Source organism: Rhinichthys klamathensis, unplaced genomic scaffold (assembly GCF_029890125.1).
Source record: "Rhinichthys klamathensis goyatoka isolate OS25496 unplaced genomic scaffold, OSU_Roscu_1.1 h1tg000055l_1, whole genome shotgun sequence".
Lineage (NCBI taxonomy): Eukaryota > Metazoa > Chordata > Actinopteri > Cypriniformes > Leuciscidae > Rhinichthys > Rhinichthys klamathensis.
The window spans coordinates 1,334,703-1,355,357 of record NW_026606600.1 but is presented as its reverse complement, the minus strand read 5'-3'; the positions used below and the strand labels follow the sequence as shown (position 1 = coordinate 1,355,357).

Sequence of the window (20,655 nt, the reverse complement as noted above, 5' to 3'; positions counted from 1 at the left end):
GTAACAGAGTTACACTTGCAAAAGAGTGAGAGAGAGAGACACATATGAAAACGTTATAGGCTCAGAGCCATAGAGAGAAAGAGTTGCAACGCTCTTTGATCGCTCGCGATGGCTGTCACGTGGTTCATGTAAGCCCCAAGTTCCAAAACATACGCGGGCTGTCATGTTCTTCTATGGGACAGACAGCAGCGATTGCATTATTGACTGGTAAATATAAAATAAAACACACACCCAAGTACTTTTTCAGCTGTTACTGCATTATTGCATTAGTTATGCATTTGGAGAGGCAGGGTGACAACGAAATAGCCTACTACTGTATATTACTTAGATACGTTTTAGGCTTTTTTTTTTGTTTTGAGGGAAAAGACAGAGCTAGATAAGATCGAAGACGACAAAGATGAGGTCAATACGAAAAAGACAACTAAATGGGCAGTTAACACTTTCAGTGACTTGTTGCGCCAAAGACAGAACAATTGTGATTTCGAGACCTAACGTTACTCTGCTTCTCTTTTAAATGAGACATTTCGGGAGTTTTATGCCTCTGTTCAGTCTACCGCTGGACGCGAATACAGTGTTGCAAGTTTGATGCGTCTCAGAGCAGGTATAAACCGTCACATTACAAAATACAACATCATAAGGGATAAAGACTTCAAGTCAAGCAATGCCGTCTTTAAATCAGTTTTAAAGCGCTACAGGAAAAATGGAAAAGACACCAGCGTTCATCATCCGCGTAAGAAAAGTTTGGTTTGACATACAGCTATTTTGACATGATTAGTTCAAATAAAGCTTTTCTTGTCACTGTCAGTGTTGCCCATCATTCATAAATAATTTTAATAAATCCATGAATCATTAAGTTAGCTATATAGGCCTATGCTTAAGCAACGAGGGGACTGTAGACTTTAAAGAAGAGACGCATAGGTAACTCGCACACGCATCTCTCTCTCTCTCTCTCTCTCTCTCTCTCTCTCTGTCTCTCTTCTCTTTCAGTTCTCTGTCTCTCTCTTTTAATAATGAATTTAAATAAATGTGATAATTCATTCAAATAAAAGCAATCCGATGGCTCTACTTTATTTAAAGCGGACGGAGTGCTAGAACTAACGAGCCGTAACTTAAGAAAATAACCGTCATTTTTACACGTCTGTTAAAAAATTACATTGTAAACATCAGTTACAGCTTTAACTTCTTATTAACTTGGCAAATAACCGAGGTATAAGCGGGATAATCCACGGCTAGCCATGCATTAAAGGATTTTAATGCACGACCTAGAGGCAACCACCCTCCGCTTCGCGTCGGGTGGTTCTTCGCCTCTACGTCGTGCATTAAAATTTTAATGCATGGCTAGCTGTGGATTATCCCTTACTTATTTGTTTGTTTATATGGAACTGGAAATGAGGAATTACATACATTTGTTTCTTGTCTCAAAGCAACAATTTGAGATTGGATTGCACAAAGACAATGAATGCAGCCACTATAGAGAATATTGGAGTTATCATATATTATTTATGATTTTTATATTGTTTTGTATTATTCATTATTAAATAGCTACCTTTTAGTTTAAGTAAAACATTTATATAAATATGCTTGCATTAAATAAATTGTTATATTCAGAGCCAAGTTTCTCTCGTGTAGTAGTTCAATTACAGCATTATGACAAGACAAATGTCTTTGATTCATTTCTATCCATTGTATACAAGAGAATTTAACCAAACATCAAAGTAAACTAGACTAGAGCAACCTAGAGATTCTGCCACAAAGCACACACCAGTTTGACGGTTGAGTTGTCTTGCTTCTTGATTGCTTAGTATTTTATATGTGAGTGTCTCTCGTATGTTGTTTTGGCCCTCAAGGATATCTGATTGACCAAGTTCAAGATCAGAGACGGGGCAACAAATGACCTCGTTCCACCTTTCTAAGAGCAGATAAGAATAAATTCCTTAGGGCATTGACAGAACTCACATCACTTTGGTGTCACTGACTGTTTTTCTCAAGTCTCTTTTGAATACATCACTGACCTTGACCTCTCAGTGGGGGCATTACATAAACAGAATGAATGTTTCTCTTATGTTGTGGTTCTGTGTGTGTGTGTGTAGACTGTGCTGAAGATCCTCAGCAGAACAGAGAGCAGGATGTGACAGAGCTATTTCAAAGATAAATGACTAAATGGCTTAAAGGACAAAAATTATCCTCAGATAACTGGAAATAATGGATTTTTGTGCTCCATGCTTGTAGAAGAAACTAAATTTTTTTCTTTCTTTTTTAAATGGAATTATGTTCTGTTTTTAAGGGCCGGACCAGAGTTTCTGAACTTGCCTTTGAGTTCAGTCCAATGAAATTACACCCCTTCTTCCTCTTTTGAGTAATCCTTCACTAGCCAGCAAACCACACGAATTTCTGTTATCTTAAATATTTCAACTCTCTCTCATTGTTCTCTTTTTCTTTGTTCTTTCCTCTCTACTGTGAAGAGATATTCATAATGGATAAAAGACACGTCTATAAGCAGACAGAGCATTTATAATGATTTAAATTGTTAAAAAACAGAGTTAAATTGTATATTCAGACATACTGGTCTATAATGCAAATGTCACAGTAATAGTGTTTTTGTTTTGTCTTTACACCTGCTGAAGCAGAATTCAAATGAGCAGAGATGTTTGGTCGCTTTTGCTTCTTAATAGTCTGAGAATGAAATTCAATATTAATATCTTGTTTCACCTGCTGTGTGCCAGGCTTGTTTTGATATTAAGGTCAGGATCTAATGTGTTTCAGACTGTCTGTCTGTCCATCAGAAATTTGCCAGGATAGTTAATCATCTAATGAAGTCATTTAGAGAGCTGTCTGTCTGTCTATCTATCTATCTATATATCTAATCTGTTCTGTTTGTCTATCGTTTTCTCATTTTTTCTGTTCTATCTATTTATCTATCTATCGTCTGTCTGTCTGCTGTGTGTTCTGTCTGTCGTTCTGTCTACCTTTACGTTTATCTGTCATTCTATCTATCATTCTTTTGTTCTGACATTCTTTCGTTCTATTTATTGTTATATCACTCTGTCTGTATGTTTATCTGTCTGTCTAGCTGTCTATATATCTATTTATCGCTCTATCTATTATTGTATCTATCATTCTGTCTATCCTCCACACACGGTTTACTGTGTGAAGAGTTGAGGAGCGACGGAATTGATGGCACTCCCAAAGAAAACACAGAGGAACAGATAAATAAAAGCAATCACAGTTTCAGCACAGAAAGTGTAAGTAGAGCTTAGTGACACTGCGGCCCATCGTCCTCCCTTGCTCTGCAGCTGAACTTCTAACTACAGTTCTGTGATCAATGTCCTGCTGTAATTGGAGAGATTGTGGCAGGGTGTCTGGGGTCAGCTGAAGGACAGTCATGGGGTGTATATCGTACGGGGAGTGGAGAACAGGCCAGGTTGTATTAGGGCCCTTATTCCCTCAGGCTCTCATTGGCCAGTAATGAAACACAGCTCAGCGAGACTTATTGCACATTTAGACTCGAGTCCAGGACATGGGGACGGCGGTATTTCTGCTGCTGTCTGCACTCGCTCTCTCTCTCTCTCGCTCGCTCTCTCTATTTGAGGACAAAGTAACTGAGGACAAAGCAAGTAACTGAAGTGACCACAGATGCCATGAAGGCAACACTGAATGCATTGTCCTGATAGAAAAAAAACATCCTCTGGAAGTTAGTTTAACTGGAACATTGAAAATAACTTTTAAGTCAGCTTGATCTCCCAACGAGTTATCTTGCTATTAAATTATCTGAACAGAACCCAGTCGACTAAACCAAACAAATTACACTGTGTTTTCTCAATTGGCTTAATTTAGGAGCAACCTACAGCTTCTAAGTAAGAAATATTCTTTAGACCAATTACGAGTTGATTAGAACTGTGACTCAAACAACCTATGAAGAATTCATGTAGGTAAATGTGCATGTGTAGGGGGTGGGGTAGGAGGCATCCTCTCAAGTCATGTCTGAGGATGATAAAGTACTTCAGAGGGTCGTGTTTTCATGCTTGTATAATTGGACTGACCCTTGCAGTACCAAGTTAATGAATGAGAGGTGTAAGTAAACAGAGAAAGGGTGAAGTACGGAGGCAGACACTAGAGGTGGGAGAGGCGAGACTGACACAGGAGAAGATGCAGATCAATATGGCGCTCGAGACTGTTCTCATTAATTAGCCAAATGAATGTGGTGTATAATGAACAGCCCCTCTGAATCCTCACAGTGAGGGACACACACAGACACACTCTTACATGTCCCACACACTCATATCTAGGCACAGATGGATTCTGCTGACTTTTTAGCATAGAGTTCTGCAGAATGAATTTAAATTTGGTCAAATGTGTTAAACAATAATTTTAGGCAATCGTTGGGCTCTAAAAGTTTGGTTTCTTCAAGCGTCTTGTTGCCACAATGGATTTAGTCTATCTCAGTTTTTTTCTGTTTCTTCTTGTATTCCCAGATGATGGTGTGATCAAAAATCTCACTGGATTATTACAATTAATGGCAAAAGGAATGTTTGGAAATGTAAACTGATGTTTCCTACTGACACACTACAGCAAAAAAAGATATAATTAGATTGCTTAAAACCATTTTTTGTGTGTGAAAATACTAACGTGCCCAAGACTTTTGCATAGTAGGCTACTGTATGTTGTAAGTCTAATGTCTCTGGAGTCGATTGACCATCTTCCTCTCTCTATTCATCCTCATTCACACACTCTCACATAAGTGTAGTTTAGCCCGCAGCTGGAGTGAGAAGTACGATTAGTATTGATCACAGCTTTTGTCCCTCTCTGAATCTCCCAGAGCAAATATAGACCCCCACCCACTTACAAGCCACCAGGATTATCCCCTCTTTCCTGCGTCTTTTTTTCCAATGTCTTCTGTGATCAGAAAACACTCTGTTTTTAATCACGCAGCCTTAAAATATAAGTAGACACGCTTGTGCTGACCATGAGTATATAATTCTTTATGATCGTGATCTGGATTGTCATGTTGATGGAGCAAAAGAAGGGAGCTCTGCTGGTGCTACCTCCTCTCTGTCACTGCGGATCACTCCAATCCATTAAAATCACAAAGAGAGCACATTCACACTCATCACATATACCGTATCATCTGCTTCCTCCCCATGAAGAGCGATAGAATGACTGTGATAATGACCTTTGTTGGAGCCTTTTTTTCTCTGTAATTGATCTGAACGCCTTCTTTTTCCGTTAAGACAGCTTGAAGTCCTTTCATTATGTTCAGTGCACATGTAAAGAGAGAGACACATCTGACCTAATGCAGTTCTTTCTTCTATAATTACCACTCTCGCTGGCTCTCTTTCTGTCTTCCTCTTGCAAGATTCAAAGCAGTTCTATTGGTGCAATAAACACGGCTATATGTTGGCAAAGCATTAGCAATCATTATGCATTTATTGGCTATTTTACAGATACTTAGAACATGGCTTTTTTTTTTTTATTGCAAATGTTGCACATCTTGCGACTACTGTACATTTGTACTTCCTAAGGTTTCACACTACAAATATGATTCACTTGGAGCCTAGATTGTAAATTATCTGAGGTGGTTTCCCATTTTCTCCCTGATCTTCTTTCTCCCTTCTACCTTTTTATATGTAGACAATGATTCCGCTCTGCAAAACACGTTTTGGATTGCAAGTGCTGCTTTCCATTTCTCTAGGTAAGTTTTAGGACTTTGTGGTAAATTGTCTGTTTGTTGGTTTAGGTGGATTTGAGATTGAATTGCCTCTTCTGGAAATGTATTAAAAGAAATATCTCATGCTCATCTAAAGTTAATCTTTTAAAACTAATATTTTGCACACATTTAAAACGTATTAATTGTGATCTTTAGCAAGTCTCAAAATAAATATCCATTTGTCATACTCTGCATTATAATGTTGTGATGCCTAAATTCAAATTTGATCTTAAATTATTAATTTTAGTTTTTTTTTTTTTTTTTTTGCATTTGACCAAGTCAGATTTTTTCTCTCTCTCATGGAATCTGCATGATAGGCGTCTTTTTATATCTATTTGAAATCCTTTTGAAGTCAAAAATATTATGCTGCAATTTTGCTAAAATATCGATCTGTTCTTCATGTATTCATACTTTCTGGCGAGATTGACAAAATTTTGACTTTGGACTCTGTGTGAGTTCTATTACTAGGCTGTTTATTAGTACTTATAAAGCAGTGTTGTCACGGTACCAAAATTTCAGTATTCGGTACCAATACCAGTGAAAATCCACGGTTCTCGGTACCAATTTCGGTACCAAAGCTTAATTTAGATAAAATTTACATATATTAAAGTGTATATCACAGTTACAAAGATGGAAACTGTAGTATTAAAAACACTTTACAATAAGATTCTATTTGTTAGATAACATTAGATAAAATGACCTAACAATAAAACATAGTTATATAGGCTACATAGCAATTATTCTCCTTGGGGTTAATTTAAAAATATACTAATACATTTTTAAAATCAAAAGTTTTATCTGTTAACATTATTTAATGCACAATGAATGAAGTGAACAATCTAGTGTTTGTATTAAATAACATTCACAAATATTAATTAATGTTGTAAAAATATATTGTTCACTCAATGTGTTGATGTTAACACATTAAGTAATGTTAATGAATGGTATCTTATTGTAGTGTTATCAAACTATACAGGAGATAAAACATGTTTTATTTGACTTAACTGTAGCCTACTTTTATTTAATCCAAAACTGCCAAAAATGTCACTCTTGCCTGTCTTCAAAACTTGATAACCCTGTAGCTGATTTCTAATGCAAGGGCTAGAAATCAATTAATTATTTGCTGATACTTCCTCGTCATCACGGAGAGCGCAGTTTGCTCTCCAGTTTTTCTCCTTCTCTCCACAAGCGCTCGCTCTCGCGTGTCTCCGCTATGCAACCATAAACAGTGACGCGCCTGGAAAAACAAGCTCGCACGTCGCTTCTATTATGAGCGCGCTTCCCGCGCGCCTACATTTGAAATTTGCACGCGCAAAAAACGTGCTAAGTGAACGTGTGAACGGCCCTTTATGGCAACGTGACATTAGCCTAATTCAACATATTTCCATATGTGGCTTTTTCCTCTTTCTTGTCAACAAGTGGATTCAGAGCCAACGCATTAGCAGCGCCGCCGGTCGCCATGTCTCAGTGTTTTTATGAAGAGGACGCAACTCTGCACCTTTCGGACAGCGCATCAAGAACCGGATTAACCCGGTACTCGGTACCTAGAAAAGCTGGTACCGTAACCGTTAATTTTTTTTAGTACCGACTTGGTACCGAAGTACCGAGTTTTTTGACAACACTAAAGCACATATTAATCCTTTGTTCTGCATAACCATATTCTACATCCCTTAATCCTACCCAATACCTAAACTTAACAACTACCTTACTAACTATTAGTAAGCAGTAATTAGGAGTTTATTGAGGAAAAATTAATAATTAATAGTTAGTTAATAGTGAGAATTGGACCCTAATCTAAAGTGTGACCAAAAATGTTTGTGAACATTTCGTCTTTTTGTGTCATTCAGTCGTTCCGGGCTCTTTCTCTTCCCAACTCTCTGCACTTGATGTCATTCTGGCTTTGAGTGGCCATATTTTGGCTCTGCTGTTTTCTGTGACGGTTGCGTGATAAGATGGGAAATGCTGCTGGGGGCCTCTGGAAGACTTCACTTATCTCCCTCAGAGCAGACACGTGTCGCTACACACAAATCAGTGTCTGGATCAAGCCGCCATTTTGGCTCTGCAGCTCAGCGAGAGACTGTTCATCTCTAACCTCTCTAATCCCTCAAGCCCAGGCAGCATCGCCACCATTTGTTCCTTTTATCGCTCCACAAGCGCCCAATCGACAGGGCAAAGAATGGTTTCTATAGCGACGCTAGACCTGAGATCATTTAACAAACAGGTTTTCTTGGGGAGATGATCTTAGCTGTTGGGTTTAGGGAGAGTGTTTTGTGTGGACACTAAAATCTGCTTTCAGTCTATGTTCGCCTCTGATATATACCGTGTTGTTTTCCTTCCGTCTGTTTATGAAGTATGTATTGTGGCTAGCAGATACATTTTTTAAAGTTGGAAACAGATACACTTGTAAACCATTTCTCCTTTTTCCCCTCTCGCTCTCCTGAGTGCTTTCCACCTGCCTGTTGTTTGTCAGATTGATGCTATTTTCTCTCTTCTCACTTTTTGCCTTACATGCATTAGAGTACATCTTTTACCACAATGGTCCTACAGCTGTAGGAGAGAATATGTGCCCTTGCTCTTGTGCCGACTGTGGTTGAGTGAGTGAGTGAGTGAGTGAGTGAGTAGGTGTGTGTGTGTAGGAGGTGAGCTACAGCTCTATTAGCTTGTCTTGCACCTCGGCTTGTGTGTGGCTAGCTGAATCTCAGTCCTCTTTGTTTTGTGGATGCTGTCGCTCATATGCGGGCTACAGATCACCCTGTATATGTGGTCTACACTACACTTCACTAAACAACCAAACCACATTAAGTCAAACTTTATATTAGGTGTCTTTTACTATGTACTTACATAAAAAAATTGTTAGGTAATTACATGAAGGGATATTTTTAAATGTAAGTACAATGGGAAAATGTGTATGTACACAATAAGTACATTGTATCAAATGATTGATTTTAATGTTAGGACAGAGTAGATAAAGACACTTTATATAAAGTGGGACCCAACATTATACACCAGGGTTTTTCAAACTGAGGTCCAGGGACCCCCAAAGGACCACAAAGGTGTCAGGTGTTTGTAGAAGATTTGAAACAACAGAAAAGGCTTTTCAAAATGTATTTCTACATTACATTTTTTACGCAAAAAAAATTACACGCTGCTTTGAAATAATGTTTATTGTGAAATGTGCTGTTCAAAAAAACATTTTTTTAATTGAAAATGTTCAGATTTATACTCTTTTTGAAACACTGTAAAAAGTGATGTTGACTTAAATTAAGCTTTAAAAACCCATTGCCTTAAAATGATTAAGTAAATAAACGTTATGCATAATTGAAAAAATGAAGTTATGTGAACTTGACAATTCCACAACTTATTTTTTTCAATTATGCATGAAGTCTATTTACTTAATTTTAAGGCAACGAGTTTCCTCATTTTTTTAAGTTGTCAATTGATCCCTTTTTACAGTGAAGAAATAAATGCTTTTATTCAGCAAGGATGCATTAACTTGATCAAAAGTGACAGTAAATTAATTTATAATGTTACAAAGGTTTTCTCTTTGAAATAAATGCTGTTCTTTTGAATGTTCCACCAAAATATTAATCAGCAGAACTGTTTTCAACATTGATAATAATAGGAAGTGTTTATTGAGCAGTAAATCAGCATAGAATGATTTCTGAAGGATCATGTGACACTGTATACTGGAGTAATGGCTGATTCAGCATGGGTAGGGGAAAAGATGGTATTACTTAGTCAGTATTGTACAAATATTTTCATAATCATATATTTGCCTATTTTGCTGTGGCTTTAGTATAATACAATATAAAAGCCTATTCAAAATGGGGTTTTTTTCTTTACATCAACCTTAATGTTCTGTTAATTTTTCACACACTACTTCACCACTAGAGAAAGACTACACAAGACCATTCTGGTTTTGTTTTATTTGAGCGGAGGATCTTTTCCTGGTCAGTGAGACTTGCTCTACATTTTCCATCAGTCCATCTAATTGATCCTCAGAATGCATCCAGTATTCCATTACCGCTATTATGTGCCAAAGGGAAGTTATTAGGGACACCCTTGTTCTCTGTCTTTCTCTCTCTCCTCTCTGATGCATAATGGGAAATCAGCTTATACACATCTAATTGTTCTTCCCTTTAATGGCATCATTAAGCTGGACACATGACACATGAGCAATGGACTGACCTTTCCCCGGTTGGGGACTGTGTGTATTTGATTCAGCAGGACACACATAAAGTGCTCCATCAGTTAGTTTATATTTAGTTCAAGCATCCTTCTGGTCCAGATTCATAAAAAAAAATTGATTTTAGAAACTGATTTGCTGATTATATTGTAGTTATTTGCTTTTCACAGTTTGGGCTATTAAAAGCACATGAAGAAAGCACATGGAGAGGTGCGTGTTATAGGGCTGCATTGGGATTGGGATCCCTCATTATTTAATTCATTCCTTAAGTATGCTTAATGATTTTTAGTATATATATATTTTTGGTATATGTTAATTAGCATAAACACCTGTGATATCTGTGAGGTTTTTATATCCTGTTTATTCTATTTGTTTTATGTATAATTTGTTTAGTATTTATTAATTTAATAATAATACATTAATTTATCTCATGTTAAGTTGAATTAAACGCAATGTTTTATCTTTAAAGTTTAGCATAGCCGTAATGTTTGTGTAGTTTTTTCACAATTTCTACAAGCTGTAACAGAATGTTTGTGCGGGCGGGCGGGAGTGGAACACACGTTGTGGGAGCGGGCGGTAATGGTCAGACATTCAGCGGGAGCGGGATTAAGAAAACAGTGTGTGCTTTAAAAGGGACATTTAGTAAGGTTCAGGACAGGTCTGTGTCAAGATCTGCACGTATCAGATTCACTCAATGCTTTCACAGTCCTATTCTTGTTCTTGTTTTTTAAATGCTCTCTTCAGAGAAAACCCAGGGACACTATAGACAGGGTTTATATTCATATTCATTTAGGGTTTATATTCAATATTCATTTTACTTAATGGTAAAGTTTATTTATAAATGAAAGTTCTGTCATTATTTACTCACTCTCATGTCATTTCAAACCTGTATGATGTTATTTTCAAAAAAGATGATATATTAAAGGTAGGGTATGTATGGGATTTGCAAAACGGCCGGCAGATTTTGAAAATACACAACTCAAAAGGTCCTACCTTCTTTCCTCCAACGCTGGCCCAAGAACATGGACGCACAATCATGCACTTACTCTCTCTCTCTCTGTACCGGGGCGACTTGCACTTACTGTGACTGGGTCACGAGCTTTGAGTATGCGCACGAAGGGGACACACGCGCGAGGGGGATGGGGGGAGGGGTTATGGTACAACCGTTGATTGACGCACGTACAGTCCAATGATTCTGGTGGTCTTGGAAATGATTGGCTGGAGTTTTTTCAAGTCCTGCCTGTTCCACAGATGATTAAATTGCTTAATTTTCATTTCAGTGCTTCTAACTCAGTGGCTGTAAGTGGGTTGGGAATAGGATTTCAAGTGATTTTGAAAAAATGGTCAAAAAAGAAAATCACATACCCCACCTTTAAGATCTTCTTTTCGTATAACATCAGTAGTGAAAACATCTGTCAGACTCCTAAAAAGTAGTCAAAGTACTCCATAAGATTTGTGTGCTATAGTCCAAGTAGTCTTAAACTTGAGAGCCAGATCAGGCTGAATCCTAAAAGTGTGATTTATTCCTGTGATGCAAAGCTGTTTTATCAGCATTATTACTCCAGTCTTCAGTGTCACATGATCCTTTAGAAATCATTCTAATGTGCGGATTTGGCGCTCAAGAAACATTTCCTATTATTATTTTTTATAGACATAAATATTATATATTGTAATCTTGAGTATGAGATGAAACTGACTTGAGATGTGGTTTTATGTGCCATAGTATCACATGACCAGCTGAATAGTGCTCAGTTTATCTTGGTAACCCCCTACTATCAGATTCAGAATAAGTGTTTCATAGGTGACAATTACCCCCATGAAAGGGGTTAATTTACATCGACAGATGTGAGTATGAAGACCACCGTCATATTATTGGTCAGAATAAAATTACTTGGTGCGCTTTTAAAGGGATATATCACCCCCCAAAAAAATTATATTGTCGTTTACTCACCCTAATGTTGTTTCAAATCTGTACGACATCATCTGTGGAACATAAAACAAGATATTCCGAAGAATGTTTTGGAAACAGTTTTGGTGACCATTGACTTGGACCATTTGGTGACCACTGTATGGACCAAAAAACAACACTGAGACATTTCGCTAAATATCCTCTATGTTCAACAAAAGAAAGAAATTCATAAAGGTTTGTGTGGTGAGCAGGACGAGGCCGAGGGACGTGAGAGCGGCGCGAGGCCGGTGGCGTGAGTGATAATGAACGACACCTGTGAGACGCACCGGTCTCGCATCTCTCACGTCCCTCGGCCTCGTCCTGCTCGCCACAGTTTGGAATGACATGAAGACGAGTAAAAAATGATTTTTAGGGTGAGGAGTAGCCTGTAAAATATGATGTTAGTATGCAGGTTCTGCAGTAGTTTGTTAAGGTTGATTTAAAGCTCATAAGGATCTGAGCAAGAGCCCTTCATTTACTGAGTTCTCTTAGTACAACAAGCCTTATTTATGGATGACACTAATGGCAGCTATTTCTTCTGTTTTCTCCTCTTTCATCTTCTCCTTCCCCTCCCTCACCTGTTCATGTCCTGTTTCATACCTTACACATCCCTCCCCCTCACATTCGGCTGTTCTCTCTTTTAACTTTCACTCCTCCACCCTCAATCCCACTCTCTCCCTCCTACTATTCCTCCCCTGCCCCCCTCTCTCTCTCTCTCTCTCCCTGCAGCGGGGCAGCTCAGCCAGTCAGCTCATCTCGCACTCCAGCTGCCCTACACCGTGCTCGGGCTGGGGCGCAGCGCCAACTTCCTGGATCACCTGTTTGTGGGCATCCCCCGGCCCCCTGGAGGGAAGGTACAGACATACTTTCTCACACACGCTCACAGACACTCTCCATATGGAGGGAGGAATCATGGGTAGAAAGGCCCCATGAGAGGAAGAGCATGCAGATGGCCTGGTTTACTTCTACCTGCTTCTGTCCTGTATCTGAGAAGCAAAACATTGTATCTGACACACACATATATATGTGTGTGTGTATATATATATATTCCTTATTAGAGCTGCAAAACAGCACTTGCATCTTTCAATGCTTTCCAGGTTTTCACATTATTGGGGTGTTTTCTTCCCTTTTGTCTTGTCTCTGTCTGGTTTTAGCTGAAGAAGTGCAATTTAAAATCTCTCCCTCCCTCCACTTCCTCTAGAATTCCCCCAGTGCTACTCATTTAAATTTAAGACGTCGGCTTCCTCTGCTGTCACTGAGCTAAACAGAGGTCTTTATCAAACAGTGATTAGAATTGCAGATTTGATTTACCAACACATACTCACACATGAATACATGCACATGCATACACACATTCACATTAACACAAAGCTTGCGCTTGAGCAAGTCTCACATACAGCAATTTGGCGTTTTGTGTTTTTATTAGGGCTGTCGATTTTGACACTCATTTAGTACAATGAATTACTTATAAAAATAACACACACAAAAATGGCACATTTAATCATGCCTTCTGACCCGATTCGAACACAGGGGTCTCGAGGGATGCTTTTTAAAAGTTGAACTGTTTTTAACCTGACAAAGTGTCTTTAAAATGCAGCGCTCATGATGCAAGACACTGAAAAAACAAGAAACAACATGCTGAAACCTCTGAAAGATGTCCATCTTGCATGTTTGGAAAGAGTGCAATATATTCACTTCTTAAGATACTTTTTGATTGATAGACTGATCTCCCACACGAATGTCTTTGAATTTTCTTAATTTGAGGGTATAAATATTGATTTATGTGAATAAGTGCATATTCATTTCAGTAATTAAATTTTTTTTTAAACTGACCTATAGAATGTTTTTTGGGATCCTACAAAAGCTGAAGGGAATGAGAGAGGAAGACTTTGCTTTGAGTTTCCTCACAAAGGCTCTGCATATGTGGTTGTTTTTCTGACACAGATGAATGTTTCTATACGGCATACTTTACAGTTCCTGCTGACAGCTCCGGTTTGGGCTCTGAACTCTCAGAGCTCGTGTGGAGAAGGGAAAGGCTCAGTTTTCTCTATCGTTTTCACTTCTTTAATCTCTCAACAACCCAAGTTATCACGTCAGAAGTACATTCTGGAAAAACACGTTGCTCGATGCTGCACAGTGCAGAATCGGAGCTTCATTTGTTGAGCCTGTAATAAAAAGTGTCCTTGTTACAAGTTACATGTACTTACTAATAACCGTAAAGGATGCACAATTACAACCAACTAAATCAAACCCTAATCCTATAGAAAGTAAACGTAGTTAATTAATATTACTCTGTACTTATTTGTGTAATTTCACTTTAACAAGGACTCCTTGAAATAGTGCAACCAAAATTAGCTTGAAGTGATTAGTAGTTTTTTTTTTTCTGACAGCTATCAAACTTGCCTTGAGCTGTCAGCACTAACAGATTAGAAGGTTGCACTCTTGAATTGTCAAATCATCTCATATCATTAAATTTGCAATATCTTCGTTCTATATTATAAAAAAAAGCCCCATCGAGGTCTCTCTGTTGCATAATCATACGGCCAGGGCCTGTCGGTTAGCGTAACCTTAAAACCGCATGGGCTTTAGCCGCTCTCCCTCTCTAGTGCTCAGAGCAGCAGTAGAGGGTCTTTGACTGTAACAAATCTTTGTCTTTCTGCCGGTTGACCTCCGCAGCAGGCAGAGGCTTGACTCCCCACAGCGAGACCGAATACCACCCCATCCCTTTCATTTGCAAGCCTCATCCATACTGACTAAAGACACATACTAAAAATAGCTTGTTCAGACCACACACTCTTCCTCAGCTGCGCGCATGTACGCACATGCCGTAATGTAGAGTTATGATAAATGTGTTGTCGGAAATTAAAATCTGTACCCCTGGAGGATTCCCTCAAAAAGATGGATTTAACGTTTGCTTCTAATTGCTGTCGAGAAAGAAGTTGAAGAGGGAAAATTACCTTTGTAATTGATCGAGGTACTGTCTTCATAATACATTACAGCTTCCAGAGGCTTCCCTTCCTCTAATGAACTTTTTTTGCAAATAGCTGGGGGAATAGATGACTATTTATGCTGCTTCATGTTTGGAGGCTTATTAACTGCATTTTGCACTAAGAATTATGGCATTTTCTCCTACTGAAAGACTCGCAACTTCAACACAAATGGAAAAGGCTGTTTTCATTGGCTCTCTCATTGCTGCCATGTCGGATTTCTAGTTCTGTCGATGCTAAATATAGGGTTAGGGTTATATTAGTTATTAGTTTTATATCTCTCTGAGAGTGGGGTAAATATTTAACAAATTGACAGTGCGACTGTCCTGTGTAGTGCATTTGAAGTGAACATCATACATGGAATCACACGGGTTTAGCGGCTGAAGGATTCGATTGGGTTGTCGCCAGTTGAGGTTTACAGATATTTTTCAAACTTGTTTTGTGTAGCTTTGATCACCTGCCTGCAAATGGCTCCTCCACCTACTCATCTACACTTTAAAGTAATGCTGAAATCTCTGATTGGACTCATCGCTCCTGCTCACTTCAGTAATGGCACTGAAGCTTCACTTCACACTGAGTATATCTGCACCTCTTTCTCTGGTTTGCAAAAGTTTAGTTAAACAGTGTAAATGTAGGCCAAATTTGGTGATGAGAGATGTTGGAATAGTGTATCAGCCATTATGTATTAAAAGATAGATGTGTTAAACATGCCCTGTCCTCCTTTAAGATCCCCCACTTCAATAATGTCCAATTATACAATAATACAATCTCCTGCAAATCCCCTCTGTCTTCCGCAGAGGCACATCAGCTCTAGTTCATGTTTGCCAAAAGACAACCGCAGAAATTGAATGTGCTGTGATTTCCATAACGGTAATGGTACTAATATTCTTTGCGCTCATTCTCTCTCTTCCATCTATCACTCTCTTTCTTTTGCAGGACGTGAGGAAACAGGAGTGGACCGCTATCATTCCTAACTCCCAGCTCATCGTTATACCATACCCACAGGATGACCCTCGCAGGTACACACACATATAATCAATTAGCAGATTAACATTTTATTTATGGACTCAACAGTCAGATAAATACTATAAGCAAGTTTAAAAGTTAAATGTATTGTATATATGTATATATTGTTAAATAATTATATTTTTTATAGGTCTGTCAATAGATTAAAAAGTTGAATTGCGAGTAATCGCACCCTTATCATGAAATTAGGCATACACCATTTATCTTGTTTAACACGTTCATTTTGTCATCATTTGTATATCCAGCAAAGTAAACCATCAAATTGAAGGGTGATTCACACAAAATTGTATTTTTTGCAAGCTTTTTAAAAGAACACTAGTCTTGAAGACATCAAATAATACAAGGAGTCCATATTATTCATACATTTATGCACACCAAAGCACCCATGAAAAACTGTTAATTTTTTAACAGTAAACTCATTGCTATATTTTTTTCCTGTAAATGTAAGGAATGGTTATACAATGGAAAAAAAAATACGTTTTACAGCCAACAAATATTTTATCAACGTTTTTGCAGTCCTTAGCTAGTTGATGTGCATGCACACACTTGCTCAACACCTGCTGTTCAATCATAATTGTTTTCCCACAAACTATCCATGTACACTTTTCAAATAGTTCCTTCATTTAATATGATCAGCAGCATCTACTGAGATCTAAACCCACAGCCAACAAGCAAATAGTAATAAACTTGTTAATGTAATTTAAAGCAATATTATACCATCACAACATCCGTCACTAGTCTTAATCAGGACTGCGAGAAGGTGTTTCCTCCTTTAGGGCATTAATATTTAATGTGTTTACCACCAGCACAGCCGAAATGTATCTTAATGAAGCTGTCCGCCAATCTTTATCATAAATATTTGAGCAGATCACTTGATTTCCTATTATTCCCCACAGACCCAGCTCGGGCTCGTTCAGCTGCCGTTTTACTTTCAAACAATTCGTAAAGATAAACAGAGTATCTCTCGTTCTATTCTCTCCAGTAAATGGAGAGCGTTCCGACTCTCTCGCTCACTCGCTGTCGGTCTGTTATTTAAAGCGGCTCATCTTGATGTCCTGATGTTTCGGCTTGTCAGGGTGCGTCAGGACTGATTATATTTAGCTTTCTCAGGTTCTTTGAATCATCATATTAAAGCTCGCGAATGAAGTTACACAGTGCTAATAAGAGTTTTCTTCAGTGCTGTAAACTCCCCGTCACTGTTTTGATGATCTACACAGGTTTTGCTCTGTATATTGACTTCATGTGCGTTCTCACATTTTGTTTCAGAGTTTTTTTAATGATGTTTAAAGATTTCACTGAGTCTAAAGCTCTGAAAAGTTTTCAGTTGTCTCTCTTTCTCTTTCTGTCTGTATCTTTGCAGCTGGAGTGCGAAGCTCTACCTTACCCCGAGTAATATAGTATTATTAACAGCAATAGCACTGATTGGCGTCTGTGTCTTTATTCTCGTCATCATTGGGATACTGCACTGGCAGGAGAAGGTGAGAGCCTTTTATTTTCAGCCTTTCCCTCATCTGATCTAAGCCCAATTGTCACTGTCATCCTCTCGCTCCTGTGTTCCCTGTTTCTTCTATGGATCTGTTTGAAGCACTCCAGCATCTGTGTTTCCTTCTGCACAGAATGATTGTGACCTCACACAGGCTCATCCTTTAGTCTTTGGTCTGCACATGTGTGTGAAGATCTGAGCAGATGGGTGTGTCTGTGTGTGGCCCTGTCCTCGGGCTCTCTCCGAGGGTGCTCCACACACACTGCTATGCTGCTAATTGCTTTGTTCTGTCCTTTCAGCATATCAAATCTGTTCCTCATTATCCCACACAACATGTCCTCCAGGGTGTTGTGTGTGAGTTTGTGCATGTGAAAGCCTGAGTTTTTGTCTTTGTGTGTGGGAAGGTGATAGTTTGCCTTCTTGTATGCTATTTGTACCTCTGAATGTGTGAATTAATTACTTTTAAACACTCGGGATGGGTCACAACAGTTGGCTAACCAACTAGTTTTTTAACAACTGATTCGTGAGGTTGACAAGCTTATCTAAAATGTTATTTGCGGGGTGCACTGTGCTTTATCTGTTAGACAGTTTTTATTGTGTAATCCCCTCAAAAAGTTACAGCTGATGCATTCAGACAGATGTCTTTGGCTGTTGCGTCACATGCCATTCCGTTTTTTTTAGACAGCATGTCAAATTTAAAAAAGGCCACCTTTTAAAGACCACTGCATGACTTATGTAACATTCCCTAAGAAAAACGTCCGATAGGGTCAACGGGAAACCATTATTCCTTGAGACCAATTATCCAACTGAAGTCATTCAGTTTATAAATAGCTCTGTTATTTCCCTGCTGTAAAATTTGGTTTAAGATGGTCTCCCAGCCTGGCCAAGCTGGTGCTCAGCTGATTTACCTGCAGAAAAGTGTCAAAAACCTTATTGACTCCAAAGGCACTCCCATTGTTCACAACAATATTCAAGTGTTTATAGATTGAAAGTAACTTATAATTACAATGAAAATAATTGTTACACTTTAGAATTCCAGAAATTTGGGAGGGAATTAACAAATAGATGTCTTGATTTTTATTTGTTTTAGCTTTTTTTAAAGCTAGTTTTGTCTTATTTTAAGTCATCCTGAAGCCCTCTTTAAAGTGGGTCCCGGCCCCCTGGTTGAGAACCAATAAAACCAGCCTAAGGCTCTGTTTACACCTGGTATTAAGATGCATTTTGGGCAATCGCTTCACAATTAGACGAGGGAGACACATCCTCGTTTACCTCTGGGGCATCATGTATGAAACCTCCCATAGATTTCATCCTACAAGTGTGCGTATGCACAAAAGCTAGATTTTGCGTACGCACAACAGTTTATAAAACCAGAACCTGAACCTGCGCAAAATTCCCATTTATAAAACCCAATCACCAGAAGATTGTGCGTACATGCATCCCCACCCCGTATCCTCCCCGAAATAACCATATATGGAGCTTACAACGCCTCGTTTTACTATCCCATCCACGTGATATCATATTTAACAAAAGACATTAGGAAAATATGAGATAAGGACTATGTGCTGTCTCATTACATTACTAAAAATCATTCAGTATCCTTGGCTTGTTTTGGAATAAATAAATCAATGTTGTATAAAATACATTTCAGAGAAGAGTTATTCTCAATCTTTTCCACTGGCCAGATAGTAGGCTATTTTTAATTGCTTTAAGCTAATCAAATTTAGGCAATTTTGCCTATAAGGTTAACATATATTTTAGGATGGTTTATATTTTTAATGGAAACAGATAGGCCTTATTTTTTTGCAGTGTAATTTTTTGTCGCGTCACTGACAAAACATTTTAAAATATAAAACGCGCATATATTACAGTTTCCTTCAAATTCTATCAAATTCTAGCGGAATTATCATGCACCAAGTAGTTAAAACATTAAAACACAGCATTCCACTGGAAAAGTGTTCAAAAGCAGCGCATGAACTACAAAAATTTCTATTTAAATTCATATCAAATTATTGCAACTTCTGGATAATGATTTCATGAAATTTCATACGCAACGTTTATACATCAGGCCCCTGGTGTTGTAATTCGTCTCTTTTGTCCACATCTGTCCTGATTTCTTTGAGGGGAAGGTGTATGGGTGGGTAAATATATGAGCTGCCTTTTTCAGATCTTTCGAGTTTCGACGTAATGGACGACATAAACTTGAAAAACCCACAGAGAGCAGTAGCTTTCGTTTCTGTTCCAATGTCCACGGCGAACGCAAAAAAACCCAGAAAACCTGAATGGTGAGAGAACATTGTGCTTGTACGTTTTTCATCTTCAAACCAAACTTAAGTCTTTAGCCGATAAAGTTTAAATGTGATACCCCTTCACATTGGCACGATGCATTTTAGAAAAAAAATGTTTTAGTTAAATAAAAAACAAAAATGCTGTCCAGGCTCATGAACAAATATCTTTTAATCAGCAACTTTTTGGTCTTTTTTCATTGTTTTGACTTTTTGACTGCGCCCTACTCACCTACCCTCAACCACCCAGGTGTATGCTGGGTGTTTATTGGGACATACTGTATTTTTTTCATCTTTTCATTCTTTTAAGAGTGCTTGTGTGTCTTCATGTATTCAAAGGCATTATGGCTGTTCTGGTGGCGCTCTGAGTACGCATGTGTGGAAGGAGCGTAGAGCTCCTCTGGTTTTGGCTTCCTCTCAAAGCCATCTGCTGTGGGTGCCTGATTATGCGCGCTGAAAACCATAATTGCTCTCTGCTCAGGGAAGCGCTTCCCAATACACGACCTTCAGTGGAGTTGACACTGCATTAAAATAACATGCTGGCTCCATATCTCTCTTCCTCAGCCCTGCAATTATATATTTGACAAAAGGGAAGAGAGAGGCTGAAGGAAGGTTTAGAGAGGGAGTATTTTGGCTCTTTGTCTTGTCTTGATGACTGCTTGGAGGAGCATGAGCTTTCCCGATGCACATGTTCAGGTGACGATTAGCATTGCTCACTTATTCAGCTATTAAAAGGTCAGGAAGCGGCCCTTTCTCCTCTGCTTGACTGAGAAGCGACGCAGCCCTGTTTTTCTCTGCACAACTGACACTGGGAGCTGTGCAGGCTGCAGGTGGTCTATTATCGCATGTTGCTACATTACCAGACTAACATTATCGCTCAGTTTTTCTGCGTTTCTCTCCATTTATTGCAGCTTCTCGCAGTCCAAATATAGCACAACTTCACAAACATTCTCTGCTTCAAGTCATAGATATGGTTTGAAAGCTGCATTTGTGTAAATGTTTGTGCATGAAATTTCAGGATAAGTATGAGCATATGCCA

General features: G+C 38.5%; 1 protein-coding gene across 1 annotated transcript in view; it reads left to right on the top strand.

The window, feature by feature from the left end:
* Positions 1 to 20,655, top strand: part of itfg1 (integrin alpha FG-GAP repeat containing 1) — a 167,480-nt gene that overhangs the window by 142,281 nt on the left and 4,544 nt on the right. The window contains exons 15-17 of the mRNA XM_056248447.1: positions 12,568 to 12,692; positions 15,762 to 15,844; positions 17,212 to 17,329. Of these exons, the coding sequence (XP_056104422.1) occupies positions 12,568 to 12,692; positions 15,762 to 15,844; positions 17,212 to 17,329 (326 nt within the window). The remainder of the gene's footprint in view (positions 1 to 12,567; positions 12,693 to 15,761; positions 15,845 to 17,211; positions 17,330 to 20,655) is intronic.